The sequence below is a fragment of the Hylaeus volcanicus genome, chromosome 3 (genome assembly GCF_026283585.1).
Source record: "Hylaeus volcanicus isolate JK05 chromosome 3, UHH_iyHylVolc1.0_haploid, whole genome shotgun sequence".
Classification (NCBI taxonomy): Eukaryota; Metazoa; Arthropoda; class Insecta; order Hymenoptera; family Colletidae; genus Hylaeus; species Hylaeus volcanicus.
In genome coordinates this window covers 15681145-15704241 of record NC_071978.1, presented here as the reverse complement: position 1 = coordinate 15704241, position 23097 = coordinate 15681145, and the positions used below count along the sequence as shown (strand labels likewise).

Below are 23097 nucleotides of genomic sequence, written 5' to 3'. Positions count from 1 at the left end.
TATTGATCATTTATTTCAATATTTATCAGGAAAATGATATTTGTCTTACATCTACAAAGACGAAAGTTTAAAGAAGGGCATTCATGTGGAAATCAGCTACCCGTTATTTTCCAGATAAAATTTTGAAAATACATACTCTTATGTAGTTCTCGATCCTTAATTAAATAGTGTAAAATTTTCAGAAAAAATAATTTATTACTGTTTCAAAAATTTCGTTGTTTGAAAAGCTTTTCATCCCACAAGCTGCAGAGTAATATACTTTTCAACGTTACACTCACCTGTTCGTTCTGCAAACAATCGCAGCATGTAAGAAAGGAGAATGAAACGCAAAAGTTGTTAATTAGAATTTTTGTTCACAACATCGTGGAATAGCAAGCGTTTCTTCGTTCGACAAGTCACAAGGAGGAATCGAAAACGATTCAACTACTTGTTTCTCATCGAATCGAAAAAGAGAGAATAGCTTCTATCGTCTATTATCGGATTATAATGATCAGCATGATTGAGATAAAATTTTAGCGCTGGATAAAATGGTAGGATGTTGGTTCTGTGTTCCGTGTATAATTTTCAAAGAACGAAATATTAAGTAGTATCTATTTCGGTGTTCTGAAAGATAAAGAAGGAATGCAATGAAAATAAATGTAAAGGAAAGTTTTAAAGAATTTTCTTTAGAGTCGATCGCTGTAATAACATAAATTGCTTAGTTTCTGTACATTACAGAATTATGCAGAATTATATATATATTTATATATATTTAATTATATACATATGTATAATTCTGCATAATTCTGTAATGTACAGAAACTAAGCAATTATACAATATATACTAACAATACATATATTTATTTACTTGCTTAAAAGGCACATTAAGTCTTACAAACGATATATCAAAATATTGTAGGTAGCAAAGATCTCAAAGTACCTCAGTTTTTGATTCTGTCACAGACCCTCTCAGTTCTCTTCGAGCATCTTTTAACATAATTCGAAAAAATCTTCACTAATCTCCAAACGCATAGGATCCCCTTTTGATACATTGGATAGTTTTTTTTTCTGTTTAGTAAACAATTACTTGACAATTTTTTCGTGTGATTTTCGACTTTTTCTTCATAACGGTGGCATTTTGATAAAAGTCAATGTATCAAAAGACTTCTACGTACGTCTCTAGCTGTTGCTATACGTATATAATCAAAAAATGTTGAATTTTTTGTTCCACATCAAATATTGTACGAATCAGGTTTTCGGCATTGGACCTCTCCAAAATAAAAAAGTCTCCGGAAAATTGTTGCGGAGCCAACATTTTATTAGGAATTACAATGAAAAAATGATTCTTTTATAATTTATTAGTAGCTCAATAAATATCTAATTACAGATATTCGATCGATGCATTTATTTCTCGGAAGAAAATTCGCAAAATATGCCTATTTTCACCTGGTCTACGGTGGTCTACTCCTTTAATGCTCGAAAAACACTTCATCTACGATGACGTAACTATCGACTAACGCTTCCTCGCAACCAAATAGTCGTTCAACCCTCAAAGAAGCCAGTTTCCACCCGGAAGCACGATGGAAAATAAAAAGCAATGAGTTGGCGCGCGCACGTGTGTGTTAGGACACGCGAGGCGGGCACAGTCCCGTTTGCGTGTATTTGCATTGCGGCAGGGATAATTGAAATCTCGCACGCGGCTCGAGATTCGATTTTAGACAAGGTACCACGGCGTTAAGGGAGGAATTGAGCGGCGCCCCCCGTTGGTGTTTCTGGCCATCACGGTGCCCCCGTACCGGCATACCGTCGCGATCTTTCCTTGTCCTTCTCTTTCCAACTCGACTCGCCTCCTCGTTTTTTCCCGTCTCGCGCGGACCACACGGTCCTCGCGCACGACGTTTTGGATTACACCTCGGACAATGAGGTCGTTAGAGGGCTGAGCGAAGGAGGTAGAAAGTAGAAAGACGAGGCTCGCCACCCTCGCGTTTCGAACACCGTCACCTCCACCTTTTCTTCTCTCCGCGCCTCCCCCTAGCCCTTTACCGCGTGAATTTCATCCTCCTTCTCTTGCGAGAGCCTGGATCAGAGGTAGGGAACCCTTTGGCACGTCACCTCACGGACTCCTCGTGGAGCAACATACACGGTCGGCCTAAAAAGAAACCGAACTTCTGGTCTAAAATTTTTTCTAATCGCGTCATCCAGTTACTGATAATAAAAGACGATAGGTTAAACGTTAATTGTTGGCCGTGCACAGTAACATTTGAATCGATCATTCACATTCCGTTGTGTGACTTGAAATATAACGGACGTTTTGTGACGCTCGTTGGAATACCGCAATTGAGCAACGCGCTAATATTAAGTTCTGCGTTAAATTGAAAAAGTCTTTTACCGAAACGCTTGCGTTATTAAAACCAGTGTATGGGGATGAATGCCCAAGCCGTACACAAGTTTACGAGTGGTTCACTCGATTTAAAAACGATCGAGAGTACATTGAAGACGAAGTTGGATGTTGCTGCACGACAATGCACTTGCACACAAAACCGCAATTGAGCGTCAATTTTTGGCTAAAAAAGGCATTATTACCTTGGATGATCATTCAGCCTACTCGCCTGATCTGTCACCCTGCGATTATTTTCTTTTCCCAAAATTGCAAATTCTAACGAAAAGAACACATTATAGCAACATCTCGGAGATTCAGGCCGCTGTAACCGCCGTACTAAACGGGATACCAGAACAGGAGCTGCAAAGGTCCTTCGAAATGTTAATTACGCGGTCTACAAGCTGTATTGACGCAGATGAAGATTACTTTGAGTAAATAAACGTGTGTGTAAAAACTTTACTTGTACTTTTTTCTGTTTATAGCAAAAGTTCGGTTTCTTTTTAGACAGACCGTGTACTTCGCGTCAGTGATGGGCAAAACCCTAGGTTTCGAATGAATCTGAAATTTGCCGATATGTTTGTCTCGTTTCCGCTTTTGAATATTTTCCAGAGGAAGAAACGAGACAAACACATCGGCAAACTTCAGATTTCTTCTAAGTCTAGGGTTTTGCTCATCTCTGCTTCGCGTACAGTGGATCTTGTCGACATTATAGAAATATCAATCCTTTCACGAGTACTATAAAGTTGGCCCAACATTTGCAAAAAAAATTTAAAACAAGTGAAGTTATGTTTGCCTGTCGAAGAGTTTTAGAGTTCTTCGCCGATTTTAGAAATAGTCCCGTAGTTTAAACATACGAAACATCCATTTGAATACCTGTGCGGGCTAACTTCACATTTCCAGATAATAAATATCGCTAGAAATCTACTAATTGCGATTTTCGATTTGCAAAATATGTAAAGTAATAAAAACAGAAAATTAAAGATCAATACTGTAACATATAATTGTAATCAAATTTCTGAATAACTCTAGCCATGGATCGGAAAGTTGAACAATAAATGTCTCTTTCGTTCTAATACCAGAAGAATGATCCCCTTTCATAATTATTTAATGTGTACAATGATTAATGAATTTTTCACATATAATAAGTAATTAATTTTCGTTGTAGCAAGCTTGAGACAAAAAGTTTCTGAATATAGCCCTCGAAAAACCTAATCTTGATCTCTGAATGCCAACGATTCCTTGCACCTATTCGACGCTATACCCCGTCTAGATTTACGTTAGATTAACACTTTATCTACCGGGCTACTTAGAAACAGTCTTTAATTCGAAAAAGAATTTTCTACAGTAGCATATGCCAATCTAGGCTGACAATAAATCCTTCATACTATTACTAGGTACATCGAAAGCCAAGTCTGTGTCCAAAAACTGAACATTGTAAGTAGACAACCATCGACACAGTAAATAAATTCGAAAAGCTAAATACTGCAATTAAAAAGCCTATAAATAGGCTCACGGTAAATAAAGTGTTAACTGACAAAATATGCTCAAAGGTAGCACCGTACACCTCGAAAGTCCACAGGTTCCCCGTCCCTAAGACGAACGAACTGGCCAGGACCAATGCACGCATCACAGAATTCTATTTGCCCCGGCATTTCTCTCCCCCCTCGCGTTTGCCAACCGGACCCCCTCATTCACTCGCTTTAATTGCATAATTGCGCCATTGTGCCCGCGCGGAGGGGCCCCGTGAAAGGCCAGTCCCTCCCGCCGACGGGGACAGCCTCTCGAGGTGAGAAAAAATGCCGCGCAGGGAGGGGGCTTACACCTGAACGGGGTTCGCCAGGTAGCAAGGCGAGCGAGGAATTCTCCGGTGTCGTACCGAACGCGATTCGTAGCCGTCGTTAGTCTAATTAGTAGGGGTGTGCCGCAGTGTTGGGTAAAACGTAATCCATGATTACGATTACTGGATAACCAATAATACAGAGCAATGAACAATCGATAGTTACGATTAATCGCTGAATTAAACGAAACGTGGACTGGATCCTCAATTTTTCAGTATGTGGAGCAATACAATAAAAATAGACACTCATTTATTCTTCGACGTTTTGAGTCATGATAATAGCCTTCCTCGAGAATTTCTTTAGTAGATAATACGAAGCAACCAGTAATCATGATTAATGAATATTCAATAGTTAGATTAGTTGACGAATTAAACAACACGTGGACTTGATACTAAATTTTTTTAGTACGTGAAATAATACAATACAAAAACGCACGCATATATTTTTCGGCGTTTTAAGCCATGGTAATAACCTTCCTGGAGGAATTATGTAGAAGGCAATATTGGATAACCAGTAATTACAATTAATGAATAATCAATAGTCAGGATTAGTCGACGAATTAAACAACACGTGGACTTGATCCTAAATGTTTTTAATACGTGAAATAATACAACACAAAAACGGACGCATATATTTTTCGACGTTTGGAGCCATGGTAATAACCTTCCTGAAGGAATTATGTAGAAGGCAATATTGGGTAACCAATAATCACAATTAATGAATAATCAATAGTAGGCAAGGTCAAGGTGTCGATGAATAAGAAATATTTTAAAACGCAATACAATGAAAGTGTATTCATAATATTGTCAGAGTTTTAAATTGAGAAATTATCTGAAAGTCTTAGAGAGAAAGTATGGGTATTGATGATCTAAGAATGCCTTGCCTGGCCACGCCAAGCATTTGGCTTCCAGGCCGCGGACATCTAGGCAAATTTTTAAACAGTCTCAGTTTGTGGCAGATACGCTATTTAGCTTCTTCATTTTACCACCAAAGTGCGGAACAGTCACTTTGCATGAGTTGTCATTAGGGAACGTCAGCACTGTTGAACACAGCATTTTAACTGCCCATAGTTGAAAACCACCGAATTGTGTTACATTGTGTTACACAGTGTCGCCTTTACACTTTATTATAAAGCACCTCCATGTACTGGCAGCTCATTTCGATTTCACATATTTTTTTACTTTCTTGTTTATTTTTTATGGGGATCTCATATTTTTCAGTGATAACTCCTTTTCAATGAGTCCTCCACTTTGTCATGTACATGGTGTAATTTTTTTACTTTTTTGAAGTTTTTTTATTTGTTTTACTTCTTATATGAACAGTAATAACTACCTGTATTATCGAGTATTAATTATTTGAATTAGGTTAAGGAAAGCATAATTTATTACAAAGAAACCACTTAATATATCTGCCATGTTTGAAATACATCGATACATTCGACAAACTCATTTTTAAGAAGTAGTACAATTTCTAAGGCCACTATATAAAATCTTGCTTCCCTCTATTCATTGTTATCATTAACCATTAATATTTCAGGTATTTAGTTAAACAGAATTCAATAAAGAAGTTCGAAAGTGTTTCTAAGCTTGTATAAGATCAGGAAATAAACATAATAATACACATACCATATTAGAAAGAAAATTCCACAACCGTATGCGATAATTTCAATTTGACTTTCTCGCTTAAAAAAAAAAAGGAGAAAAAAAGGCATAGAAAAAAAGTACCGTCATCGTTGGTGGAATTTCTACGTTAACACAATCGGGAATAGGGAACCGTTCGTGTTGTCCTTAATTTCCTTCCGAAATTTCTCATTATTCGTAAGCAGCTGCAGCAGATAATGCGCAGCCTGCGTCGACAATCATTATTGCAAGACGCGTATTATTTCATTTAGATTGCATCTCGCTGGACAAATTATTGCCACGCACGTGTTCGAGGAGTCGCCGTCGCATAAAGCAGTTTCAAAGTTCTTTCAAGTTCGACACCGAGAGGACTTTTGGTATCGCGGTTACGAACAGCTGGCCGTGCCCTTAATTTATTTCCCTGGGAAATATCGTCGACTTCGTGCGTTTAAGAGCAACGCCCCACGTTCGCGTCATTAAATAATCATCGGTTATCCGTGGACATTTCGTTTGATCGCGTATCAAGTATTAAATCACCTGAATAAATAACATATTTTTAAGTTTACGACCCGAGTACATTCCAAAACGGTGGAAGAAAATTTAATTACCGAGAAAACGTTGATGGTTATAGTTGAAACTATAATAACAACCGATTTCAACGAGATAACAGTTAATTAGAAATTCCGTATTATTTAATCTTCTTTATTTTTAAATTGACCTGTACATTTATTCTGCTATTCTGGATTGTCACTTTCCTGTCTTTATTAGAATTAGTTTCACCTGCGCTATTCTACATCTATTTTTCTATTATCGTGACTCTCTTCTTGTTATGCTTTCGTTTGTTTTTATTGAAATCCTGTTGCTATTTCGATTCACTGCATTCTATACCGTGCTGCTTCATACAATTTTACAGTATTTCCATTGCAATATTTTAGCGTCTTATTAATTAATAAAAACAAGTTTTATAGTATAAGAAAAGATAGTATAAAAAAGTTTACGATATGCTTTATTTAAAAAGATTAAAAGTCTCAACACAATTTTTCGTAATAAATACAAGGAATCAACGATTACACAACATACATTAAAGAAAATAATAGCATCTCTATTTTAAAAAAAAAAAAAAAAAAAAAAAAAACAACTCAGAGCAGATTCATGTAAAATATTATTAAAGAATTGACGTTGATTGCCATTTTTCAGTTGATTATTAACATGTTTAATGTAACAAACGAAACCTGACATAATATATCCCATATCGTCGATTGACAATACTAAAAACTAAATGGACTGCAATGGCGCCTTCATCTTTATTTACTAAAGGTCGTCTTGACACTGTAATCGTTTTGATGAAAAAAAAAAAAAACACATTAATTTTAACGAGACAACCTTCTCTATGTTCCATCTTTAATTACCATTAAACATTCGCGTAATATGACAATGGCGCCAGAAAGAAGTCGATTGACCTACTGATTCACGAAGGAACACGCGGTTGAACAGTCAGTCGAACGCGAACACCATACAATAAGTATAAGTACTAAAATCGCGGTGTATAATTAGTAACGTATAATATTAAAAATGTTTAAGACACGCTTGTGATTTAAAATTTAAAGCACATTATCATCTACAACGGGCAGAAAGCTCGAGAAATAGTTAAATGCACTTTAAAATTGGCAATTTTAGGAGAACTAAGCTGTAGAAGTTAAACATAAAATCCTTTGAAAATGGTCGATTTTATGATCCGTAGAAAAGATAGTATTTGTACTTGAAGGCTATTCTACAATTTTATATTGCAATTGCTGGGTTGCAGTATAACCTGAAATCCCGACACCACGCTATTGACAATAGTCCCAGGTAAAAGGGAACGTTCTTCAGCTTCCCCTATCATGAGGTAATTGTCCTGACTTTATATACCTCCAATAAAGGTATCGGACTGGTACCGTCCAAGGGGTGATCGGGTAAAGCCAAACACAGCACAAGGAACTGTTATATTTTACCCTTTTAATGACATTTACGCATTACCCATAAAACTCTGATTTTAAAAATTTGAGAGAGAAGGGAATTCAAATTCTAAATTTAAGATTTATCAAACAGTCTTCGGTTTATTACAAAGCAGTAGATTTCGTGTAATATTTTGCAAATTCATCCATTACATTTCATAAACAACTGTACAACAAAATCAAATAACTAGTACAAAATGTTTCTAATCTATTCTAATTTAATTAGAATTGAAATTATAAAAATATGTTACATCATATATTGAACGAAAGAAAACTTATCTAAATGATTGTTCGACTGAATAAATGCTTATGATATTATGTACTTTTGAGTTTTCCGTCATTCATTATTCGAATAAGAGTATGCAGATAGAAAATACAGAGAAATTATTAGAAAAATACATGTTTGTAATAATTGTTTTGTTATTCCCACTGACGAATATTCGCCAAGTAAAATTGTACCGTAAAAGAGATATTTATTAAAAGCTTATTTTTTCTAGCTATAATAGCGCTATTTTTATTTCACAGAGATTTTACTTGCGTCGTAATATGCTTCACATAAAACTACAAACACTAGCATACATAATATTTTATATTATCTACATTTGTTTGTGAGTTATTTGACTCAACAGTGTTTTAGTGCTCTACTTCAAAAGCAAATATTTTCAACAAACCTCATCGTACAGAAAACAAAATAAGCTATTTTTAGAAAATAAATTTTATTAAACTCTAAGTATTTTACTATCGGAACGTAATATACAACATACATATTTTTGTTCGCGCGAAGAGGGGCAACTTCTTTCGTTCAAAATGTCAAGAAAATTGTTAGTATTATTATCAGGATGTGTTAGCTCTTACGACTAAAACAATTTGGAGATCTTTTTTCGCTTATCTTTTTCTTGTGCTTGCTTTTCTGAATGTAATGAATAATAAATGAATTCCTGTTTGTCGCTTATGCATTCAAAATTCTTAAGAGCATGTTTTCCTTATCTGATCTCATGATCGTGGGTTTGACGTAATGTCGGTCTGGTAATCTTAATAATCCATCCGATCTTAATATTAATGAGCGTTACGAGTTCAATGTTTCACGTTGCAGGGACACTATTAATCCTCAATGTGCTGGATGATGTTATCCTCGTTTCGGTTTTAGAATCTACATGGTTACATCGTATCAGCGATTCTCAAACTTCTCTACTTCTGGAAGTACTCTGCACATTTATAAATTCATACGGTGCCCCAAAGAACTTTCGTTTATGCGGTGTATACGTTTACCGTATTAGAACTCGAAACTTTGAACTTTCCGAATACTATTAATTCGCTTAATACATTATGAAAAATATCTTGGGAAACTTGGGTAATTTTTAAACATGAATGTTCACTGGATATTAACAAAGAGGTATTGCATGATTTACTTCAATCTGTTTTAAGTTAAATATGATTACAATTATTTCTATAATAGAACTGTATAATTGTATTTATACAAATCAATTTATTAAAAATATTAATATTGCTATACATACCTATGATATGTCAATGTTTCTGGGGATACATAACTATTGAACAATAATGTATTAGAATGTTTACATTACAAACTCTAGTGTTTATAATACCCTAAGAGAAACCTACTACTGCCCTCTTTTCAAAATCAAATTTAATTTCTGACTTACAGTGGGTGTAGAAAGTATTCGTACATCGATCAATTTCCAAAAAAACTATGTAAAATTGTAATTTATTAATTTATTTTTTGTAATCAATGACATTCTACATATTTTCGGAAATCTCTAGAATACATAGAGTACAAAAAAAAAAAATAGCTATTTATGTAAGTTGCGAAATTAACAAGAAAAAAGAATTAATCGATAGAAATGTTGAAGCAATAACTATTCGCACAACTGTTTAATTTTTAAAATTTCATTAAAAAAAAACAGAAATGTACATTAATTTACAAGTATATAATACTTTCTTCATAAGATTTCCTTTTGATTTTATAATTATTGTAACTTTTCTAAGCATTAAATTAAGTAAATTATTAGTTATTCGAAGTGGGATCTTCGTCAATTTTTCTATTAGAACCTTTTTTAAAAATACTTTACTGTAAATTTGATGTTTTCTAATTCGTACGGAGCAATAAACTAATGTGTTTACTTTACAAACTCTACTGTAAATGGTTTGTCATAAGAATCGTACAAATACTTATTGCTTCCATACTTTTACCCACATTTCGCAGTTTTTTGTTAATTTCACAAATTATATTAACTAGTAAATGTTGTTCGGACTATATCTATTCTAGAGATTACCGAGGATATGTAAAATATCATTGATTATAAAAAAAGAAGTTAAGAAACTACAATTTCACACAAATTTTTGGGGGAAATTGATCGGTGTACGAATACATTCTACACCCACTGTGAAAATATGTTCGTTGAATATGAAATCGATGTACGTAAATTTCAAATTAAAAGTAACATGTACGATGCCAATAGTTTACACTGAAAGCTTCAATGTTTGATGAAGTAATTTCCTGATATAAAATACAAATAGTCTTGTAAAGTATTTGATTTTCAATGTCCTTGTCTAAATTTTCTTACACTCACAATGATGGAACAGAATGTTCTTGCGTAAACAATATTATAGGGTTACACAAAGAAAAATTAATAATTATAAATGTATTATGGTTAAAGGTTGGTCTCGTCAGATTATAACTACTAAATAGTTTTCCCTACTCATTTTACTATTGTTCGTTCATTTCGAAGAAGAAAAAAGAAGAACATCCTAATTCAAATAAATATTTTAAATTATAACTTCAAACTTCTTTTGGAGAGTCTAAACAAATTTTATATTCGTCACATTTTGTATTCGAATCCATCGCAGTTATATGCTCGTGTTTGTTAAATTTAAAAGTACAATATCATATTATTTTCATATACCGCGTAAAAAAAAATAGCATAAAACAGGAGCGCACAAAAACAGATTTGACTGCAATTAAAAATAATTTCTTGTTTGATATACAATACAAAGTGGCCTCTAAATTTCACTCGAACGAGATTAGTACATGTATTTGAAAATGGTTACTCATAAATTCAATTATCGATTATTTTTAGGTCCGTTTACAAAAAGAAAAAAAGAAAAAAAATAGAATTGAAGTTAACATCGAAAACTATTAGAAACAAGAGAAAGCGTAGCAGTGTACCTTTTTTAAATTGTAAATGAATATGATGTAAACTCAAAAACAGGTTCCGACTGATGAACCCTAATGTTCTATCCTTTTTCATCAAACTCGGTTCTCTTTTTAGGTCTCGTTCATTCACCTTGAGATATAGTTCTACCGGCTCCACTCCTCGTATTCGCAATCTAGCCATTATTGTAATTTTCTTATAGAGCTGCATCTGACGCGTAATATTTCAACAACTTCTAAGTGACCGTACCGACTTTAACGCACTGCTTTTATACTCGAAATGGTTCACTTCCAGAACACTAATTAAGGAAAGGAATAAAATACTTTATAATTCTCTCCTATTAATTTTATAATTAACCATCTCGGAATCTAGTTCGACGAGTTATTTCAATCCGAAAGAAAAACGAGTAGTGCGCATTTATAATGAATGAAGAGTATTTTAATAATTACAGAAACTCAAAATTAAAATGGGAATAAGAGTCTGGTTAATATACGTCAACATTTTTCGAACATATCCAAAGTTCTTTATTTCGACGATGCTTCAATTAATATCCAATTGAGGGATTATGTTTCAATGAATTCATATTATGGGAAAGCATATATTACTCTTAAGTATCCTTTCGATCAAGAAAATATCTTCAGTTTCAACGCTGTCTGTTATAGTAGTGCAGCATTTTCGCCAATGATTTTAAATGGCAACTAAATGTTTAATGGAGTAAAAATAAAAATAAAGGAGGCATATTCTTGCCTTATTAATTCTTTTCCCTGTTGTTCTTATTATCAATAGCAGATTATCATCAAAATGAATGAAATTACTTCAAAATATCAGTTGAATTGAGAAGGTATATGCGTGCTTTTTCTTTCTAATGACATAGGAGTAATTCGATACTTATAAGGACGTTACATTAAAATGGAAAATGACTAATAATTTGCGTCAAAGGGACTCGAAATATTTGAAATTCCGATTTGAACACCGGTCCAGTGGCCAGTTAAATAAAAGTTTATTTAATAGATATTTTATAGATAATACTTCTACTATTTTTTGCGTTCAATTTAATAATATGATTTTCAGTCTAAGCACTGTCATATTGAATTTATAACGCGACATTCTATTGGCTCCATTTATGTGATAGGAAAACTATATGTTTAGTTTAATTAATTAAGACGAATGAAACAAATAATGTTGTACATACAGAACATATTGTAGCAGATTAAGAAAAATACCACGAAGTATTAATTATTTATGAATTAATATAAATTTCGTTTCTTTTATGATGTTTTAAAAATTTATTGTATGAATATTGCTTCTATATTTCTATCGATTTATTGTTTTTTCTTGTTAATTTCGCAACTTATATAAATAAGTAACTTTTTTATACTGTATTTGTTCTAGAGTTTTCCAAGAATATGTAGAATATCATCGTTTATAAAAAAGAAATTAATAGATTACAATTTCACATAATCTTTTTGGAAATTGATCGGTGTACGAATACTTTCTACACTCACTCATATTTTCAAAAATTTTCGACATCAAGGAAATAGTACTCCTCCGCTAATTATGGTCAGGCTGAGTTTTCAATAAAAAATTCAAAAGGGACTCGAGCCTAAAAGGAACGTTCCTAAATGAGGAATTCATTCAATAATAAATCATTCGAACGAATAATTTTTGCGTGTTCTATTAAATTAATCGAGTCGAGTTACATTTATAATATACGTACGAAAAATTTTGAGGCCGAGGCTCGGAAGAGACGCAGATACCAGAAACACGAAACACTCACAAAATCACAAACACAAGCACACGTGAACATTGGCACACGCTGCGCTACACGTTAGCGCTACGAAACATCGTCCAAACGCGACGGAAGCACAAATCCGACTGATCGGGGAACAATGACCAAAGTGTCGACGATCCGAGCCGATGGAATCCGTAAATAACCGAATTTCGGCGACAAGATTACGCGATGCGCGGTTATTCGCGAAAACGTAAACAGCAGCACGCGAGGAACGCACGGACCAACGTGATCGAAGGTAAGTGACCTAGGCAGGTATTCGAGGAAGTTTGCTGTGACCACCAATTCCAAGAAGGAACAAGTTGAAAATAGAGGGGAAACGAAGGACAATAGACGGTGAAAGTTGGAACTACCGCGAAAAGAGTGAGCAGCTTCGCCATTAGGACTCCAATACTTTTCAAGCACAATTAGTACATACAGTGGCTGTAGAATGTATTCGTACACCGATCAATTTCCCAAAAAACTTTTCTGTGAAATTGTAGTTTCTTAACTTCTTTTTTTATAATCAATGATATTTTACATATTCTCGGAAGTCTCTAAGATAGATATAGTCCGAACAACATTTACTACTTAATATAATTTGTGAAATTAACAAAAAACTGCGAAAAGTGGGTAAAAGTATAGAAGCAATAAGTATTTGTACGATTCTTATGACGAACCATTTATAGCAGAGTATGTAACGTAAACACATTAGTTTATTGCTCCGTGCGAATTAGAAAACATCAAATTTCCAGCAAAGTACTTTTAAAAATGGCTCTAATAGAAAAATTGACGAAGATCCCACTTCGAATAACTAATAATTTAGTTAATTTAACGTTTAGAAGAGTTGCAATAATTATAAAATCAAAAGGAAATCCCACGAAGAAAGTATCATATACTTGTAAATTAATGTACATTTCTGTTTTTTTTTAATGAAATTTTAAAAATTAAACAGTTGTGCGAATAGTTATTGCTTCAACATTTCTATCGATTAATTCTTTTTTCTTGTTAATTTCGCAACTTACATAAATAGCTATTTTTTTTTCGTACTCTATCTATTCTAGAGATTTCCGAGAATATGTAGAATGTCATTGTTTATAAAAAATAAGTTAATAAATTACAATTTTACATAGTTTTTTTTTTAAATTGATAGGTGTACAAATACTTTCTACATCCACTGTAGTTCAAAATAATTTGAGGAGTTGGAGAAAGTGGCGGTTTCATGGTTCGCGAGGCCTTTAGCAACAAATCTTGTGTAAAAGAAGGCCGGCCTTCAACTAAGGGCATGATACATATTAGTATGCTTTTGATATAATAAGCGATTTATTGTAATTTTCTCTAGACAAATATTTTTAAAATAATATAATGAAGAAAAAAAAACTTGTCTAAATGTTAAAATATTATTGGTGAATTGAAATGATAAAATATTATTAGTGCAATTAAAAGTGAGCATGACAAAGCAGTTGTTACTAATTTAGTAAAATTAATTAAATTAGTTCGCCTTTTTTCGTTCACCATTACCAATCAATATCAGCTTTCCTTGCAACACACATGCTTGAATTCATATAAAATAACTTTTTAGAACAAATTTAAATTTTAATGTACTCTAAATTTTCGTATTGTTAAGGTGTATTAAATATTTCTACAGGGAAAGTAACTTAACAAATTTGACGTAACGGTCATAGACGTAACATTCACTGTGTAGAACCGCCACTGGATGGCGATTTGGAAAATGAAGTAAATACATAGTTTATGAAAAATAAATTAAATAATAGAAAGGAAAAAAGTAATACATATATTGCTCAGAACAGGTTCCAGAACTCCGATGGTGTATAATGTGTCTCGTAGAATGTTGCAACTTTCCTATTGAATTATGCCACAAAGTTAAGCATCCCACATACTATGATATACTTCCTACTATCATATTTCTTACTCTCGTCACAATTTGCAGATCACGTAATATATGGGCAATATAAACAATATATACACAAAACGTTTGCATTATGTTTATTGTAATTAATTCAAAATTTTTTGCTTTTAACTGTCTTTGATAAATTTTTAATAATATTCATTATACAAAATTCAATATACAAAACTCTTTAAAGAAACCACTCGATAAATTGTAAAGCTCTCACACTAATAAAGAAACTATATTTACTGCACTCTATATTATAAATTATGTGATGCAAAATTAAGATATTGTAAAAGTTCAAGTAAGATATTCGTATAATTTTTCCCAAGTGAAATTTAAACACTTGGACAAATTGGAACACTTGTTAAATGAAACTAATTAAATATTCAAAATAGTATAAGAAAAACATTCGTACAATTGTTTACCTTCAATAATAACTATATTAACACCTTGTTGACAGTGTCATAACCATCGGAAAATCCTTTATATTTCTAGGATATAAAATTATTAAAAATAATTCTGAAATACAAATTTGGAATATTCCGAATCCATTAATATACATTCATAGTTATTTTTATCCAATTTAATTCGGAGTCCTTGTGAATATTAAACTCGCATATATTCTTTTCTAATTAAAGCGATACTCCGAAACAGCTTTCATTCATGTCGATAATTGATAACAAAAGCATCAAAGGGAAGAAGTATTGAAACGAAAACGTGTTTCATTTATTTTGTTTACCCCATTTTGAAACTTTCTGTATGCACAACAGATTTAATTAAATTGATTTTAATTGGATTAAAGTAAACATTTAATTTTCTGATGAAAACAACAGAGAAAATAGAATGTTATACAATAAAGTGAAGATGACAATGTTCAGTGATACGTAAGATTATTCTTTAAATGTATTTCATCGCACTTTATATATACAACACACACTTCTTTAGAGGCATTCAAAAATGCTTTTGCTTCAATCAATTGCTTTTAGAACAAGTTTCAGTGCAGTCGATAAAACTTGTCTTCTATCGATAGCACTGACAGTATCAGCACAAGACGCGTGGAAGTGTAATTCACGAAAACATAGTTTTTCTTGAGGGGCTTGGAACATCAAAAAATGAAAAAAAAATCACTTTTTTTTTTATACAAATTTAAGCGATTCTGAACAATTCTACGCAAAGAAAATTGAATTTGGAGCACTAGAAGTGTTAATTAAATTTTTTTGATAAAAGAAATGGAATTTTTTTTTTACAAAATTTCTTTTTGTTAACCGCGGAGACGCGGCTACCTTGGTTACAACCATAGAGTATTGTTTTTCCGGGTAAAGAAGGCGGTAAATTATCAAAAAGCCAGTGTTTTAATCGATTTTGATAAAAAGAAATACGATTAGATAATATTTATATCGATAATCGAGCGGGACATACAAATTTTTAGTTTCTTGCGTCTCCTGAAAACCTAGGTTTCTGGTATAAAGGTACATTTTTCGCCGAAACGGTTAGGCCAATATGATCCAAATTTTTTACACGCGTTGTTTCATAGTTCAGCCTAATTTACACCGTTCACTTATCGATATAAATGTTATCAAATTGTATTTAATTTTATCAAAATCGATTAAAACACTGCTTTTTCGGAAATTTACTGTCTTCTTTACCCTAGAAAACAGTACCCTATGGTTGTGACCGAGGTAACCGCGTCTCCGGTCATCCGCAAATTTGAATGTCGTTTTCTCTTCGAGAAAGTTGTCAGTTGTATTTCCTTATATTTTTTACAGTTTAATCGCGTTCTTTTTACTAAGTTCGTGTCGTCGAACTTTTTTTGTGAGAAAAAAAGAAATTTTGAAAAAAAAGATTCCATTGTTTTTTTCAAAAAAAATTTTTTATCGCTTCTAGTGCTCTAAATTCAATTTTCTTTGCGTAGGATTGTTCAGAATCGCTTAAATTTTAATAAAAAAAAAATTTTTTTTAAAGTGCTTTTTTTTTTATTTTTTGACGTTCCAAACCCCTTAAAAAGACATCGTACAGTCGTTCTTTTTCGTGGTGGAGGACAACATGTAGATACATTCTTTATAATCTTCAAACTATTTAGTATTAAAAATAAAAAAAACATAATTTTTTAAATTATATATAGTCAGTCATTGATGACCGACGTGGCGCTTAGCGTGTTACGTACTGATATATCGACGCACACACGTAGCGAAAGGGTTGAACTAAAAATATTATACACAGGACAAATAGTAAAGTGTTCAATCGAGGGAGAAAAAGGGGAGGAAACGTGGCAGTAGCAGAGAGAAAAGAGGGGTAGCGGTGGAATAAAGTAGAAATCGTTGTAAACTTACCCTTGTGTGTTGTTGCGTGATAAGCTCGTGCTGGTGTAGGCGGTCCAGGGGTGGCGGGAGTGGCCGCGACGTAACTGCCCCCGCCACCCCCCGGGAATAAAGAGTATAGCCCGTAACGACTCACACCTGTAAGATCATTAAAGAAAAGAATTAATTTTTTTCAATCAGTTGCATATAGTTTGTGAACAAAATTTATGTATTTCAATCGAGGAAAGTATCAAAAGAAAATTGACAATGTTATTGTAAAGTATTTTTCAAAAGGTTCTTTAGGATTTTGATTTTTATAAACAAAATGTAGCAATCTGCATAGTCGTAATAGACACTTAAACGACTCCATCTTTCTCGTTCATATGTACTTTTACTTAAAATAAAATAACTCATACCATAGCATCAGTGTTTTATAAAGAAACAAAGAAGAAAACTTTCCAGATTTTCCCTGGTTCATACTAGTTTTAAAGGCACTGGGTCCCTTTTAATAGCCAAATCTTTCAGTCACAAAATGTGAAACGCAAAAACATACTAACATTTTAAAAATATCATAGAAAAAGATAATGATTTAGGACATAAATCATACTTAGAGTGTGTGTGTACAGATTATTTATGTCCATTTTAAATTTCAGTAAAAAATTAGTTTCAATATTATGCAATATTCAATAATATTTAGTTATGTGAATAAATATTTTATTATTTGTTTTAATACCCAATGAGAGCGAAGTGAATGTAATAATACATTGTAAAAATTAGAATTTGATAAAGTACAGTAATTTGGAATTCTGTTACCTAGTGAACAAAAAATTACAATTTGACTGCTACGTAAGATGAACCGTCATCGAATACAAAGTATACATTGTTTACTAATCTGTGTTAATTCTATAATTATACACTGTCAATCATTACAACTTAAACAGTTCTATTATAGTCATCTTTTTTTAAATATTTCGTTGATATGAATCGACATTAGCAAACAATTATTTTAGATACAGTAAATTAAGTAATCGTTAATACAAACAACATTAATCCTTAGAAATAATTAAATAAATTTCCTTGTATGCATAACAATCTATGCAATGAAATATAAATGATCTGAATTTCAATACTAATATAAAATGTAATCCACGTATATGAAAATTATATGTATTAAACAAAGTAAGAGTAATGACAAACAATTCTAAATGTATTATAAGATATGATATACTAAGGAAAGGACAATTATCCGCTTTAAAAGAAAAGGACGATTTAACAAGAAAAACATTCGAGAGGTTTCCTGGTTTAAACGGTCATTATAATACAAATTCAGATTGAATTACAATGAAACACACTTTTGTGAGAAAATACGAATTTATAAAATAAAAGCGGTGAACGATTACTCGCAATAATACTAAAGGAATAAAATTAAAAAAGGTAGACTCCATAATTACTGTTTTAATTGAGAATTAAAATTTGTTTTTTTTTTTGATAGAATATGTATCAATTAAACAAAAACGTTTAGAGGACAGTTTATATTGACTGTAAAGAAAAAATTAATAAAAAAAAAGTTTTGCCGAAACCCGGGATTGAACCGGGGACATTTAGATCTTCAGTCTAACGCTCTCCCAACTGAGCTATTTCGGCTGTTGAGAAAGAACACACTGCTGGATATTTTACAGTAAATTCAACACAAATTACATGTCCTAAATATCCTATCAATATTATTGTGTTAATTTAACATATCATGATTGCGTAAATTGATAACACAAGTTCTATGTTGAATAGATTAACACAAAAAGTTGATAACTGGAACATTTTTTAAAGTCAGTTTTACAAACTTGTAGTGTTACACATGTGTTAAATGTATATTTTTTTTATGTCATATTAATACGTAACCATTCGTTAAATAATAACATACATATCTCGTTAAAAACTAACACAAATAGTTAGTAACCTTAACATAATTGTTATGTTAATTACCTACAGTGTTTTATCATTACAGAACTTCTAAATAACATTAAAATTAAATAAAATAAATTAAGAAATATCTATTTACCTGATAAAATAGAGATAATCGTTTTTGCTTTAATATAATTACGTATGAATTAAATGACAATATGAATAAAATACAAGTCGACACAATTTTTGTATAAAAACGTACACAAATTAAATGTGCAATATTTGCAATAATTGCAAATAATACGTGACGTTTTTTTTATATTAAACCAACGCAGACAATGTGTAACAAATTCACGAGACATTAAATATAAATGTTGAGAATGTAATCCACTGTAGTTATGTGTTAATTTCCAGATGACATTCAAATGTGTTTTATTTATAACTTTTCACTATTGTAACACAAAATTTTTGCTGAGAGCAGATAATACATCGAACTTCAGTTAAGTTTACACTCAGCTGTGTAAAATGATCAACACAAAGCATTTAACCAATGAATTTTTTTACACATGAACCCAAAATTTTCAACTGTGTAGCTTACACATGCATATAATGATTCTAAGAATTCTTTATTCGTAAAATGTGATTCAAGAAAAAAAAAACGAAAAAAAAAAAGTTTTGCCGAAACCCGGGATTGAACCGGGGACATTTAGATCTTCAGTCTAACGCTCTCCCAACTGAGCTATTTCGGCACATGCTAACCATCGCATTGCAGATGAAATTGTAGTACATCTACAATTCAACACTTTTTGCTTGTATTTTTATAAGTAAATTTCTTTCTTTCTTTGCTTACAATACGCAATAGTTCAAGTAATAAAATATTGAAATTGTTCTTATATTTATTTTTTACACATATCTTTCTTTTTTAAATTAATTATGTTATTTGTTTTCTTTCTTTTTTTTGTTGTTGTAATTAGACTCTTATTAAGGATAAAGATTATGTTGAAAATTAATAATATTGGGTGTTCTCCTATCAAACTATTTAATTTATTATTTCTGTTCAATGTTTTCAGACGAACTGTTTGTGACAGTCTTCGTAACTACCAAAATAAAAAAATGCATGCGAAGTCATTAAATAAAATATTAAACTTTCATCATTTTAAATGATTAACAAAAATTTATTTTGAATGGCAGATATACTTTTTTAGATGCTGTTTTCAGACTTAAAATTGAAGTATAAAAAAATAATGTAGAATTTTAATACTTCGGCTAAAAAATTACTAATTTGTAGTATCGAAATATTTGCTATATGATAAATTCTCTGTTGCTTCTCGTTCGAAAGTATGAATTATTAGTCGTGTGCTGCACGATCGTACATGAATGTATAACGAGCGTTGTAAATTATAAAATTTGCAATACATCACGCTCAACATTTCGCATTAACATTTGTTTTCCGAATTACGACTCGTGTTGCGCGTGACAGGATTTTCGTGACTTCCATGCGAAAACTATATAGGTATTACAGTTTATGGCATAAATATTTTATAATTTCAAAATTTAATAAATAAATTTTGTCAACTAATTCGCTGTTGTTTACGTTACTTTCAAATATTAACTTATGATATTATTATGGGGTAAACAGAAATTAATTAATTGGTTGACTTTCCCGAATCGTGTCGTAGGTGCGTCTCTACTTGTGTCCACCATGCGATATTTCGTTGTTTTTTGTTTGAGATTCGATGTACAGTAACAGTTCATAGTACGTATATTTCACGGGATAACTCTATTGTATTTTGTTTATTGTATTTCTAATATCTCATCATATTAAACTGTTAAATGTTAATCTGTTGGGTTTCACTGTCCCGAATCTAACAAAGTGTAATTTCAAATAGAAAATAATGTGAACAAAACTGGAGGATGTGTTATTTTAGTTAACACACTGTAATATTGTATGCAACTCACAAATATTATTACAAACCATTTTAATTGCACGTCTGTTAAACATACTATTACACAGAAAAAATATAAATTAAGAAATAAAATTCATAAATCAGTTACAAAATTCGTTTCTTCGTAATACGAAATATTAACAAATCTAATATTTCTTATTTAAAATGTTCATTAGTTGTGAATGTTTCTTTGTTGAAAAATATTCTGAAACATTAAAACCGTTATATTTATCATCCAATTACACTGTAACGGAATCATCAAAATAAACACTAGGTACTATGATTCTTTCGTATCGATCAAATTTACTACGACAGAAGTCTATTATAGATAAGGCTCTATACTATCATAGAAGGAGTTCCATTTCTGAATGTTTGATAGGAAAATATTAGCTCCTTTGATAAGACATGACTGTAATTATTGTTGTATTTCTGTTTGAACAGATTTCATTCCTTACTCATATATGATTACTTTAGAATAAGGTTCTTAAACAATTCAAAATATTATTACGCATGCGATTTTAGCAACTATTCGTTTTAATAGTAACTTTCGTTATTTTAATTGACAAATATCTAAATTGAAGGTGTTTAGTCATTTTCATTCATATTTCAATAAACAATAAAATTGAAAATTTCTTTCAATATATTTCTTTATTTCATGCTATATCACACTAAATACCAATACATAATTTAATAAGTCACAAAAAGGTTGTAGTCAACATTTACAAAAATCAAAAGAATTTTATCCTTATCGGTATTTGAACTGAGAATAAAAAGTCCTAGCAGTGATAACTAGTACAAATAATCAGTTATTTTCCGCCCGTTCGTCGTTTTACGAACTGATCATCTCCTCAGTCAACTACTTTACCGGGTTAAACTATTATACCTTTCAAAGAGTAATCAATCATAAAAAGACTGCGTCAATGGACGTATTATTCGGGAAATTACTCGAAAATTTACAGTAACTTAGAAATTCAATTGTATTTATTAAATCCTTAAATAAATAACTAACAATAATAGAAATATTTTTTGTCCCACGCAAATAAGTCAAAATCGACAAGATTTAAAGAAAGTAAAAAACATACCTTGATTGTGAGCCGGTGCAGGGGTAGCGGCTAGGGGTGGTATGCCCTGAGACTGACTTGTGACCTGATTAGTTTGCGCAGGTGCTAAGGGCCATAGGGTTGCTGCCGCGGCAGGGCCGGACGCTTGTTGGGCCCGGGCACCCGTGTCGCCCACGGGACGATCCCCAGTCCCGCTTTGGGCCACGGGAGGGACCAACATCGAACCTCCCCCTCCCGAGGCTGAAATCACAATGAACGACGACATTAGTCAAATTAATTGTCTAATTTCACGCTGAGGACAGTGTATAAAGTATTTTCAAATTATAGAAACAAATTGCATCAAGATAAAGAGTTTCCTAAAGAAAAGCTTCACGATGTTGTGTTTTTAATAAAATACGAATAGTATGGAATATACAGGGTGCAAACAAAAGTTGCATGGTATCTAGGGGGACATACAGTGATGTAATCTGTTTTTTATTAATTTCATTTTTTTTATTGAGATATTATAGTCACCTCCAGTTTTTTAAATGGAATATCTAATATTTTGTTTTCGAATTCGGATAAATCATCAAATTTTGCGTAAAAAAGTATTACATGAAATGGGACTTCAAATGAATAATAATCGTCTATTAAGAAATACGCTTAGTCAACGTGATTCTTAGCACGACTTCATTCACGTCGGTAGGTCATGTCTGTAAACAAGTTGCCTGTTAAATATTAATAATCATCAACACGAAATGCCTATTTAGTATCTCGGTAAGCGTTAAAGTCGTATTGAGAAAGGTGCTACATTTTTATTACGACGTTCAGTAACAGTGAAACAACGTTATGATAATTGTTTATGGTGCGTGTGAAGAAAATGCTACAAGAGCTAAGATTTTGTACCAAGCTAAGTATCCTGATCGAAATCGGCCATCGCATTCTACCTTCTAAAGGCTTGGTCGAAGACTCAAAGAACATGGCAATTTTAATGTACAGAAACGTAAAAAAAAAAATATACATGTTGAATTGAGTAACCTCCTCCTTTTCGAAGTCGGTTAAAAAGGTACCACAAAGTTGTGAATAATGAAGGATGTCGTACTTCAACATTAGCAGTTATTGCCCATAAACTTCTTTTATACAGTGGGTGTAGAATATATTCGTACACCGATCAATTTCCCAAAAAACTTTTGTGTGAAATTGTAGTTTCTTAACTTCTTTTTTTGTAATCAATGATATTTTACATATTCTC

The 23097-nt window shown here is 32.1% G+C and overlaps 1 protein-coding gene and 2 non-coding genes across 3 annotated transcripts in view; all 3 read right to left on the bottom strand.

The window, feature by feature from the left end:
* LOC128873879 (uncharacterized) overlaps positions 1-23097 on the bottom strand; it is a 460110-nt gene that overhangs the window by 128324 nt on the left and 308689 nt on the right. The window contains exons 4-5 of the mRNA XM_054117849.1: positions 21888-22106; positions 16994-17119 (exon numbers count right to left, since the gene is read on the bottom strand). Of these exons, the coding sequence (XP_053973824.1) occupies positions 16994-17119; positions 21888-22086 (325 nt within the window). The 5' untranslated portion in view covers positions 22087-22106. The remainder of the gene's footprint in view (positions 1-16993; positions 17120-21887; positions 22107-23097) is intronic.
* Trnaf-gaa (transfer RNA phenylalanine (anticodon GAA)) lies at positions 18532-18604 on the bottom strand. The gene has a single exon. It is a non-coding gene; the product is annotated as a tRNA-Phe (tRNA).
* Trnaf-gaa (transfer RNA phenylalanine (anticodon GAA)) lies at positions 19536-19608 on the bottom strand. Its single transcript has one exon. It is a non-coding gene; the product is annotated as a tRNA-Phe (tRNA).